The sequence below is a fragment of the Convolutriloba macropyga genome, chromosome 13 (assembly GCF_964194025.1).
Source record: "Convolutriloba macropyga chromosome 13, txConMacr16.3, whole genome shotgun sequence".
In the NCBI taxonomy this organism is placed as follows: Eukaryota; Metazoa; Xenacoelomorpha; order Acoela; family Convolutidae; genus Convolutriloba; species Convolutriloba macropyga.
The window spans coordinates 17,327,758-17,340,490 of record NC_134480.1 but is presented as its reverse complement, the minus strand read 5'-3'; the positions used below and the strand labels follow the sequence as shown (position 1 = coordinate 17,340,490).

Here is a 12,733-nt window from a genome sequence, read left to right as displayed (position 1 = left end):
AATGAAGCTGTTATGTTTAGATGAACTATGAGTCTCTCCCCGTACACTCTGCTACTATCACTGTCTCAGACGGGACCTTCTCTGTTAACTGTGACGTCATAGTTACTGTGAACCCCGTTGATGAGCAGTTGCCGACTTGTGTGTCACCAGGTAGGTTATAAAAATGCCATTTCATTATTGTGCTTCAATATTAATAATTATTACTATAGCAATATGTCAGCGTTTTATCCCTGTTGAGAGCCCTGCTCCAAAAATTGTAGGTAATAAACGGCTCCAAAAATTGTAGGTAATAAACGCAGGAAAATTGTCGGTATATTCGGTTTTAAACAGACAAAAACTACAGAAGTCCTTACGTTTTTCCTTTGGTATCGCTGCTAATTTCGGTTTTCTAACGTAGGAAAGGGTCGTTTGAAACTGAACAGATAGAAGATTCCTACAAATAATTAGTCGATTTTGTTCGATGTTCTGGACAGGAGAGATAATTTAATGGTAAATTTCAACAAATTTTCAAGTTTGTGAAACAATAAACGCTATTGTTCTCGATGCTGCTCTTAAGCTTAACTGCAAAATTTTGCCATTTTTATTTTGGTTGATTAATAGCCGCACAGCGAAGGCTGCGGCTATTATTGGCCTTCTCTTGGTTTTTTTACAATTCAAAGAATTTGAATTGTATTGGGGCGCTGTCTTTTTTTAAGATCTGTTCACACATTTTCACGATTTTTGAAGTCAACTTGGAGTAGTGATTTTGGTCACGTCGAAGCAGGAAGTGGAGTGAAAAAGCGAGTGGTTTTGCGGCATGAAATTTTCTCGCTCTAATTTTAAAGTAAAATGAGAGAACAGTGTCTGAACAAAAATTCGGTTTCTCGCTAGTGGTTTTTTGTTCACATGCGGCAATTTCACTTTGATTTTTACTGTTTTTTTTTCGGTAATTTGGATTGGATTTTTTTCAAAATGGTTTTTCCGATCCATTCATTGTTCATTCGAGGCCTTCTTAAACCAAATTTCCATTTCTCGCTAGTGGTTTTTTTGTTTACATTTGGCATTTTGACATTGATTTTATGTTTTTTTTCCTTTTTTGATTTTGATCTGCTTTTTTAGAAAGGGTTTTCCCAATTCACTCATAGTCCGTTCTCGGTATAGTTTTTTATTAGTCAATAAAAGTTCTTTGAATTTTACGTCAGGATTTGTCCTGCTATGTTTTTTTACAATTCAAAGAATTTGAATTGTATTGGGGCGCTGTGTTTTTTTTTAAGATGTGTTTACACATTTTTCAATGACTTTGATCTTTCAAAATAGGATAAACAGGTAAAGACCAGCAGGAATCAAGTTTCATTAGAAGCCCAAAGTGAGCTTTAGTAGTCCTTCAAGTGCTTAGAGTGGTCCAGCTGCTGGTATGGCCTTAATTAAAGGTTAAAAGGTCATTTTTAGGAGTTTCTGGGCTCAAAATGTTGCAATTTTTCATTTTTTTTATGATTTTTTTAAATTTTTTTGCTTTAGTCTTACGTTGAAGTTTGTGAAATATCATGAAGGCCTTTTGAGAAACAAAATAACTTATATGACCAATTTATGAGCTATATGTTTTGGTACTACTAATGCAAACAAGCAAAATCAAACTAATTTTTGCAATTTTTTTCAAAGTTTTTCGAAAATTTTTGTCGTTTTTGTGTTTTTCTATCTTCAGGGGCCAGGAAATGTCCTTTGTGGTTGGACAATAGAGCACTGCATGGTTTTTAGTAATAATTGATTGTTTTTCAACATTTTAATGTCTCAAAATTTGACCTTTTTTATATAAAACTTGCAATTGTTTCAAGGTCTCCTAAAGTTTTAGTCAATTTTTGATCTTTGTCCATTCTCAGGTGCCAAGAGACTCAATCAACGGTTTGATAAAAAAAATTACTGCATAGTTGTTGGCTTCAATGGATTTGTTATCAACAATTTAGTTATTCGAATTTTAGAAATTTTTTGAAAAATTATGCAATTTTTTTCAAGTTTTTTTTCAAATTATTTGTTTTATATTCATTTTTTCTTGCCTCAGTAGCCAGTTAACTTCATCCAGGGTGTGATAATATATTCTCAGATAGCTGCTAAGTGGCAATTGAACGGTTTTCAACTTTTTAATAGAACAAATTTCTATTTTTTGAAAATTGAGATTTTTTCTAATAATTATTGCCTATCGATCTTTGAGCTAATGAATTTTTTAATGCTTGGAATTAGGTTAATGGAAAGCCTCTAAAGACACAGAAATGATTTTGAAGATTTTAATATCACAATTTTTATTGATATTTTATTAAATTTTGCAATTGGTTTCTTTTTTAATATTTTTCGATCATTTTTGAGTTCATCGATCTTCAAGGGCGAATGAATTTTTTTCAGGTCATGCAGTTATAATACTGGACCGATTTCAAAAACAAAAAATGGTCTTAAACGTATTTTTGAAACATGTATTTTTAAAGGGATGAAATTTTGCCTCAGTGAAAAAAGCTTCAAGAGCTTTAGTAATGAGTATATTTTTGTTTATTTTGTTTGATTGTTTTAGTTTCTCAAATTTTGAAATGATTTTGCTTGTATTTTGCCTGGCTTTGTTCAATTGATCTGCTGGTCAGGTAGACTACTTTCTAAGTTTTTCATTCAATTCTTTGAATTGTATTTCAGGACTTGTCCTGCTATGTTTTGTTTCGTCGTCGCGATTTTTGTTACGACCATATGACGTCATTTGTTCATGCAATTTCAACTGAAGTGAGTGCGTGACGTCGTCATTTTTCGCTCTTCGAGGAGCGAGTTTTTTTGTTCATTTGCTTGATTAAATTTTTGGTGACACTTGGCTTACCTCACTCACAACAATGACTTCCTCACTTTGAAATTGACTTTTGTTTACTTTAATTCAAAGAGATAAGGTCAAATGGGTGTGTGTCACTCTAAATGAAGGTTATTAGAGAGCAGCTAATCGTGGCAGCGAAAATCTATACAGATTTTTAATCAAAATTTAACATATCAGCTTTCAATGAAAAGGCGAATTTTTTGGTCTGTATTTTTTACTGTTTTTTGAGACCGCAGATCTACGAAGCTATTGCGGCTATTTTCTGGCAATCTGCCAGCTATGTTTTCATTATTTTCAACGCTTATTGCGTGAAATCTGTTGAACACACGTCACTGTTTAGAAACTATTGTTGTCAAAGCTTAATTTGTAAGATCCACAATTCAAATTCTAACAATTTTTTTTATTGTTATGCAGAATCTTACAAGATAGTAGTTTTTTACTATAATCTTGCAGGATTCTTGGAAGATGTTACAAAATTATCACTGAAGTTGATTAAGTCAATTTTGTTTCAGCTTATACTGCGAGCATTGACGAAAACACACTAAGCGTCAGTAGCATAGTCCAAGTGCAGGCTCAAGATTCCGTAGACTTGACAAACATCCACGGAATCTCGCCCGATTCCGACACCTACTCCATGACCACTCACACGAAAATCTTCAGAATTGACTCACAAACTGGAGTTATAACTAACCTAGTTAAACTGAACGCTGAAGATATAACTAGTTATGAATTCGATGTGATCGCGGTTGATGGCGCTGGAAACGCCGCAACTTGCTCGGTGACAATTTCAGTGGACGATGTAAATGATAACTACCCTAAATTTTCCCAAGATTCCTACACCGTTACGGCGTACGACAGCACCTCGACAGCGTCATTGGCCACAATATCCGCAACCGATAAGGACTCGGGGACGAACGGACAAATTCGATACTCATTGGTCAACGACTTTAGCTCTGTGTTCTCAATTGACGCGGTGACTGGGGTGATTTCTATGACGCAACAGGATTTCGACAACGTTGCAGTAGCGAAAGTTTACAACCTTGAAGTTGTGGCGACTGATCAATCTTTGACACCTCTCGCGACCACTGTAAATGTTGGTGTTGCGCTAGAACCTCTGAATGAATTCACGCCTCAGTTCCTGGGAATTCCATACACTGAAACTATTGCCGAAGATACCTCAATCGGAACTGTACTGGGTACTCTCGTCTCGGCGACTGATGACGATTCGGCGACGACTGGTGACGGTGTTATAGAATACTACATTGACCCTCCTAACAAATATTTCGAAATATCATCAACTGGTCAAATTGTCCTAACTGCCAAACTAAACTATGATGAAATGATCCCGCCATACCAGATAGTTTTACCGATTTACGCCCAAGATATGGGAATGAACCCTGGAAAGAAGGTTGTAACGACCGACTACACCGTTACCGTTACGAACGTGAACGATATTTACCCGACCTGTGATGACGACCATATCGTGGTGTTTGTCTTTGATGACCCGAGCATAACTTCAGGAACCCTTGCAACTCTAAGTTGCTCCGACTCAGAAACTGGAAGCACTATCGGTTACGCAATTGCTTCCGTAAATGGAAATGCGGCCTATTCGGGATCTCCGAGTTTTGCATTGTCGGCCAATCAGCTTCAGTTTAGCAGCGGACCGTTCGTTTACACAACGTTGAATTACTATGACGTCATGATTGAAATAACAGATCAAGCTGTGAATGCTTTGTCGGTAACGGTGGAAGTCAGCATTTACGTGAACAAAACAATTTCAGCCGACCCTGTTTTCACACCAAGTTCCTATTCGTTTACTGTAAATGAAAACCAGAACCCAGGAACCCTAGTTGGTGACGTCACGACAACGACAGAAGGAACGAATATTGTTTACACTCTTCTTAATTCGTCCGATTTTTCAATTGACCCCACGAACGGTCAAATTTTCACAGCAAAGAGTTTGGACTATGAACAAACTAATTCATACACGGTAACCGTGCGTGCAATCGTTGACGAAGATGGGGGTGTTGCTACTGGTTTGAACGGCTACTCCGACGCATCGGTATTGATATCGGTGAACGATTTGAATGATAACACTCCAGTTTTTGCATCTTCAAGTTATTCTGTAACCGTTTCTGAAACATCCACGGCTTCAGTTGCAATTGTGACTTCGGACAGCGATGGTACGGGCGTTAACAACGTTGTTGTCGTCTCTATTGATCCGAGTTACAACGGAGGCGCCGATTCGGCCAGTTTTGTGTACAGTTCTGGTTCATTTGATGTTAACGGCAACGCTGGTCTCGATTACGATGCTGGAACCCGAAATTTTGAGATCCGGCTGCTAGCAATCGATTCGGGAACCCCAACTTTGACTGGAACTGCAACTGTCAACGTCCAGGTGGTTCCAGCAAATGAGTTTACCCCAGTATGGACGTCTGGAACTACCTTTACGGTTTCAGAAACAGCAGCTGTCGGAACAACAATCGGCACCGCAACTGCGACTGATAGCGATTCGGGTGATACTGGTGACGGAACCTTGCGGTACACCCTGTCACCTGCAAGTTCACTATTTTCAATAGGATATACAACTGGAATAATCAAGACTAAAGATCTCTACAATTTTGAAACAACGACGAGCTACTCTTTAACTGTAAAGGTCTCGGACCTCGGAACTCCTCAAAGTTCAACAACAGAGCTGATAACGATAACAGTTACGGATGAGAACGATGAGCAAATGACGTGCGGATCAACCAAAGAAAGCTTCTTTTTCCAGTTAGCGGAAACAACCTCGACTTCGGGAACTATCGGAACCATAACGTGCAACGGACAAGATACGACAGCTTTGTTCAACGACATCGGCTTGTCTTCTACTGTCATTTCTCCAAGCGTGTCGTGGCTTTCAGCGAGCATAGCCAGCCCGATAGTGACAATAAGTTTCACAGGTCCGATTGACTATGAAAGCCTCACCGACCATTTGTACACCTTGACGCTAAACTTACACGATAACGACGGAAACGCGGGAACCTCGTCAACTCTTGAAGTTTTCGTGGATATTGAAATCACAAACGTGAACGAAGCGACACCTTCACTGACAAATTTGCCGACAACAATCAACATTGATGAAACCGTGTCTGTCACCACGTCCGTTTTCAACGCCACGGCAACCGATTCCGACTCCGGAATCTTTGGTGACCTCGCATTTTACTTTTCCAGCGGAAGCGATGATGGACATTTTGAAATCAACGAGCTAAGTGGGGAAATCACAGTTGGTGCTGCTCTTGACTATGAAACGAATACAACCTACAGCTTAGAGGTCAAAGTTGTAGATGGAGGGGGACTTGCAGCCTCAGCTGTTCTGACTGTCAATGTGAATGATATCAACGATCATGCGCTTGTTTGCGATCCCTCTGGAGAAATCATCAACGTACAAGAAAACGTGACCCATTCTGACGGCGCCCTTTTTACAATTACATGTACTGATCAAGATACAGGAATCGATACTTTCGCAAACCGCGTTTACTCTCTCGTTTCACAAACTCCAACTTCCGACTTTGAATTTGACCCGTTGAACCGAAACGAGTTGCAAGTTAAACCAGCGAGTACGCTTGATTATGAGGCCACAGATAACTACACTCTAGTGGTTCAGGTTACTGATTCGGGCTCAGTTCACACAGCCACAATTTCTTTGACAATATTTTTAGAACCCGTGAACGAATTCGACCCAGTGTTTGGTTCCCCAACTTATTCTTGCAACATAAACGAAGATGCCATAGTCGGCGAAGATGTTTGCTCAGTTTCAGCAACCGATCAGGATTTGGGTCTCGATGGAATGGTCCAGTTTTCCATAACTTCCGGCAACAATCTTGGAAAATTCGAAATCGACTCCTTAACTGGTCAAATCACGGTTCTGAACACAATTGACGTTGACAGTTTCACACCGTTAACAGATCCCAAAGTTTTCCAAATTGAAGTCACTGCTCATGACCAATCGGAAACTTCCGCTCGGAGTGCTATTGCGTCAGTTACTGTCAACGTTGCTGACGTCATTGATTCTTCGCCGGAATGCGACAGTTACATAACAGTGGAAATTTCCGAGCTGCAGTCGGTTCCATTCAACATTACAGACTTAGACTCTATTTGTTCAGACGCCGATGCCAGCGAGCCACCTTTTGAAAGTTACGTAATATTCTCGGGAAATGAGAACGGAAAGTTCCAAATTTCAGGGTCAATTCTGCAGCTTAAAAATGACTTGGATTATGAATCTGAAACTTTTTATAATTTAAATTTAAGGGTTTGTGACCATCAACCATCTGAAAATTGTGCAGATATCAACGCTTATGTCAAAGTGTTACCCGAAAACGAATGTATACCTCAGTTTACGCTACCGGCTTCAGGGGTTTTCGAGCTGAACTTAAACGAGGACACTCCAATTGGTCCAACCAATTTTATTTTAACTGCTAGTGATTGTGACAATCCCGACCAAGATCATGGACGGTTTTTCTTTGAAATGGTCAGCGCTGTCAACGATTCATCTCAAGTATTTAGCGTTGATAAAAAGTCAGGCGAAATTATCCTCGGGAGTCGACTAGATTACGACTCGGGTCCGCAAAGCTACCGTTTCGAAGTCCGGGTTTTCGATTCCATCAAAAATGCAACAGTTTCACTATCGTCAGAAATTAATGTTACAATCAATGTCTTGGACGTTAACGATAACAGGCCTATTTTCAACCCCGCAACCTATACTGTGAGTGTCATTGATAACGTCGCAATCGGGACGGTTCTCTCAACTGTGTCAGCTTCTGACTCAGATTCAGACAACAACGCAGATATAACGTACGAAATGACATCCTATGATTACGAAAGTTTGTTCTACATGAATGGGCGGTTCTTAACGTTGTCTGAACAACTTGACGCAGACGTGCAGTCCAGTTACAAACTGATCATTTCCGCAACCGACAACGCAGCTCAAGGATACCGTCTTTCGACCACTGCACTTGTCAGTATTTATGTGACAAAACGAAACGACGAACGCCCAGAGATTGTAAGAGATAACGGAACCATTATCTCGTTTCCTGAAGATACAGCTATTGGAACGTTGCTGACCCAAGTTGACGTTGACGATGATGACGGATTGACCTCAAACTTTGAGTTCACGTTAGTTTCGGTGATCACTAGTCGTGTAAACTTCATCGATCCGCAATATCATCTTGTGAAGACAACTGGCGAACTGTTTTTGGCTTCCGGTTTTGACTACGAAGATGGTACTACTGATCAGCTGCTCATTTCGGTAACTGATGGAACAAATTACGATGGGTTGAGACTAACAGTGGAGGTCACGAACGTGAACGAACATGCTCCGTTTTGCCATTCATCTTTACTCAGCATACCAGTCGACGAGAATTCGCCAAAATCAGTTATTACTAATCTCGAACAGAACAATTACGTTTCAGATTTGGACTACCAGGCGGATGGAGTTCTGAACGCCCTTAAGTTTAACCTTCTTTACGCCTCTGCCGAGGATGTTTTCGCGATCGACCCTTTTTCGGGAGCTTCTGGAAATACCGCAGATAACGGTCGCCTTGAACTTATAGCTCCAATTCTGGACTTTGAAAGTGACACCACCCAATACAGTTTGATTTTCGAAGTTTCAGACGAGGATTACTCGCCAAATGCTCTGACGTCAACATGCAATTTGAGGCTTATCGTTCAGGATGTGAACGATAACGCGCCGGAGTTCAAGCCGGCGACCTTGTTTGTCAACGTAACTGAACAGACAGTTTTCTCAGAGGTCCTGCAAGTTTCCGACAAAGATGCGGCATCGTCTATAACTGGCTGTTCCACAAATCATCCAGATTTCTCAGTTGTAGTGGCCACGAAGACTTTGCAATTTGAACTGGCTGCTTCAGTTTTTACCAGAGAGTATCTAGGCATTCTCGACCAATCAACGTAAGTTTTTTATTGGTCATGAGATTTCTCTCTTAATTCTTGATGTTGTACAGACCTCATAAAAAGAGGAACTATTTGCCAGGCGAGCATATTTGTTAACAGTCAGTTTGCAATAGAATTTTTCAGTCATTCTTTTTATAATTTTGTTTTTTCTACTTAATTCTGCTTGACGTTATTGTATTCAGTAAAAATGCTGTGAAACAATTTTGTCCGACATTTTTTTCTTAAAACAATATTGCGCAGTTCGCTTTTAGATTGGAAAAAAATTTAAATACAAAAAACATTAATTTTCCAACATATCATTGGCTTTTGCATTTATTAAAATGGTTCATTTTGATTTAAAATACCCCGGATTGTTATTATGCAGCAATTTTTGTTTAAGCATCAGCAAAATGTTTTTCTTTCTGTCTGTTTTCATGTTTTGTCATGTTTTTGTGTTGCGCTCATTAGACGTTCCTGCATTGAATTCTTTGTCATGATTATTGCGTCAATATTGACAGTGGCAGCGTACAGTAGCCGTCTGCTTCTTATTGTCCAAAATTAATTCTGACGCCTTTAATTATGTCAAATTTTATTTTACAACAGCACAAACTGAGATTCTAAATAAAAAAAGATAAGCTGTCAACTTTCAAGAGATATTTGTTTTTGTTACAGTATGTCCTAAACAATCGAGAACAAAAATTTTGTAAGACTCATACAAACTTTGTCATGAAATATTCTGTATCCTCAGTAATTCAAACTTGTAATTTCTTGCAAGTTTTAAGCCGGAGTACAAACAGATGACACACTTTCAAGTTGGCATACTTACAAATTGTTTGCAAGATAAACATTCCTTGTGGCAGCTTAGTACAGCTTTGCTGTCAAAAGTATGCCTCGTACAAAAACTTGCAAGAACTGGCAAAAATAAGTAGAAAAGATCTTACCAGATAACTAATCGTCCTATTAAAACTTAGGAGAATGAAAAGGATCTTTAATTGCAGTTTAATACCAGTTAGTAAAACCCAAGATTTTATATAGAGAAAAATTATTTGTTCATAAAAATGCACCTTTCCAGCTCCCCAGGAGTTGAGCGCCAAAGAAAGCCAATCCCTCTAAGTTTTGTTCAGAAGGAAAGCCTTCAAATTAAAACACACAAAAAACAACAATTTTGTTCCAGATATAAACGAGCATTGGAGAAAACAGTTCTGAAAGTCAAAAATACCTGAATTTAACCAAAATTGATTTTAATTAAAGTGATGAAAATACCTATATTTTAATATCTTTGCATCTAAAACACAGCGTTGACCCGGACTCGAGTCTCAGAGCTTTTCAGCGCTGAATCAGCACATTTCAAGAATAACAATTTAATTCAGTTCTGAAACATCGCATCTCGAGAATATTTTAATTTTCGCTATGTGCAGTATTTCTTCATCATGATTATATTGAGGTCATAGAATTCGCCTAGGTTAAACTTATCCTTTATAGTTTGAAAATTACTCATACCCCGAAATTAAGTCTCAGCAGAATAAAGTCATACTTTTGCAGCTTATAACTGGTAATTACTATACTAGTATACACACTATTTATACTTAAGCTGACTTGTAGGCAATTGCCACAAAACCCATTTAGCTGAGTGGTTACGACTTGCTACGCAAATTAAATGTCACAAGTACCCACGCGGAAGTTCGAATCGCATGTAAAGCATACCTTGTTGGCGGGAGTTAAGCCGAACATTTTATTTTTCCGGAAGCAAATTTTACTCAAAAATTAGACTGGCCAGTGAAAATTGTAACTTGAACAGAGTATTGGCCATACTAAAAACAAAATGTCGTTAGACTGATTCAGAGCTGATTTGCTCTGCCACCAACCTCCGGGGATGTCAAAATGATAGAATGATCCAAAATTTATTTCTTTCATTGAAGTCATTATACATAATCATTGGCCATGTTTTTCATTGACTACTAATTGGAAAAAAGTGCTTCATTTATATTTCGTGACAACAGAGTCCGTAAAACTTGTGATGAACTCTCCACCAATCTATTTATTATGAAATGATGGAAAATGACTGATGATTGGTTATGTTTATTAACCATAAGGCACTTAACCATGATGACTCAAAACATTTTTTTTGCTCTCTTCTGTCTTTACTGACAACTTGGATTCATAACATATTTCTATGACAATAATAATAATTAATAATTTTGGTTCCTGCGTAATCCCAGCGGAACAGCATGAGGCCTACAGTAGCCTGTTCTCAGCTGCCCTTTTTCTTATTATTCCCCACATTTCAGACTGTTCTTTTTATGAGCAGCATTGCTCTTTTTTGGTGACTTTGGCCACTTTTTTGCGTCTGAAACTTTCACGTGGTACCATAATTGCAGCCAACATTGGTCAGGCTATGGTCAACCTGAAGCTATGGTTAAGGTAAGAGCTAATCCTTACACAGACAGCTTCACTGAGGCAGGGGATTGAACTCTCAATCATTGGCATGTGCATCACACACCTTACCTCTCGGCTATCACGCCACAATTATTAATATTAGTTAGAATCGTTGTCAATATAAGATTTAATGATTGAGTAAATTGAGGATTCTAATGATGTGAGTAAATAGTACACATCTGACCAAGTCAGTATTTAAAATATATAAAGCAAAGTTGGTACGAGAACATCAAAGCTTGCAATTTCTCAATATATTAAAGGATAACTATCTGGAACGATAAAATAATTCTTTGTTGCTTGCTTACTTTGTACTGGTTACTACGAATCAAAAGTATTCTTACATGATAACTATTCTTGATTGTCTGGGGGTGATGTCTGGGGGAGATAAATAGATGATAGTTGCAATGTGTAGTCATGACGGCCACCAGTAATCCATATAACCATGTTCTAAAATTGTGATTCCTATTCTTTCAGTTTTACTAGGTACACAAAAATTTTTTTCATTATATAAACATGCATTAGTTTGTTCATACTGGTGTGTCAAAAAGTTTTAAGCACGATGGGGGAATCGGCCCGCTTCACCATTATGAAAACTTTTCATGTAATTATTATTTCAGCCTTGAACTTGAGGTGTACTGCAACGATGGTGGGACCCCGCAACTGACTGGAACCCAGACTGTCTCCCTGCATCTGGCAGATGTTGACAACAATCCACCTGTGTTCCCATCTGCAACGATACAAGTCGACGTTCCAGAATGTTCTGAACTGGCGGTGCCTGCATTCTACGTGAGTTACTATAGCCCAAGTTTAGACCTCAGCTTATGAAAAGAATGTGTCAGTAAAGGATACCCCTCATCATCTGGGGTTTTTGAGTCATTTTATAGATTAGATCTAAACAGAATAGATCCGAAAAATCTTGAATGAAGTACGTTTATTAAGTATTTGACAAATTGCTGCAAGCCATTCTTTGCTCCTGACTTTTGAAATTAGATGTTGAGAAAACCCACAGAAGTAAATAAACAATGGTTTTGTGCATGACCTCGCCTTTTACTTTGGTACAAAATCAGATGTGTTTTCCCCTTCAGGCTGCAGCTACTGATATTGACGAAAACGAGAACGCCCAAATCGTCTACACTATTCAAGCCACGAGTACCGACTTCGCCTTCGCTTCTGATTGGTCAATCGACTCGAACGGAGGTTGGTCGCCTGTGAACCAATTAGACTACGACGCAGGGAAACGAGTATACGAATTCCTTGTCAACGCCAACGGAGTTTTGGATGCGACCAAAACCGACTCTACAAATCTGGAAATCACGATTACAAACTGCAATGACAACGCGCCATTCTACGCAGGAACTACAAACCTATACTTCTCAATAGGTATAGTATTAATACATTGGAAACCCGATCTACGAAAACTAAATGATCAAAAGAAACGTTGGTTCTAGTCGAGGCTTTTTGCTATATAGGGCGAAAATGTCACAAATTTATGGAAAAATTTTTATAGGCTTTTGTATTTGCTACATACGGCAAAAAATGTCGAAAATTTAT

At 38.6% G+C, this 12,733-nt stretch overlaps 1 protein-coding gene across 2 annotated transcripts in view; it reads left to right on the top strand.

Annotated features, from left to right (window-relative positions):
• The window catches only part of LOC142352298 (protocadherin Fat 4-like), a 103,732-nt gene that overhangs the window by 81,243 nt on the left and 9,756 nt on the right, over nt 1–12,733 (top strand). For both annotated transcript variants that reach the window (XM_075404825.1, XM_075404824.1), the window contains exons 42-45: nt 21–150; nt 3,331–8,764; nt 11,800–11,968; nt 12,268–12,562. In XM_075404825.1, the coding sequence (XP_075260940.1) occupies nt 21–150; nt 3,331–8,764; nt 11,800–11,968; nt 12,268–12,562 (6,028 nt within the window). The remainder of the gene's footprint in view (nt 1–20; nt 151–3,330; nt 8,765–11,799; nt 11,969–12,267; nt 12,563–12,733) is intronic.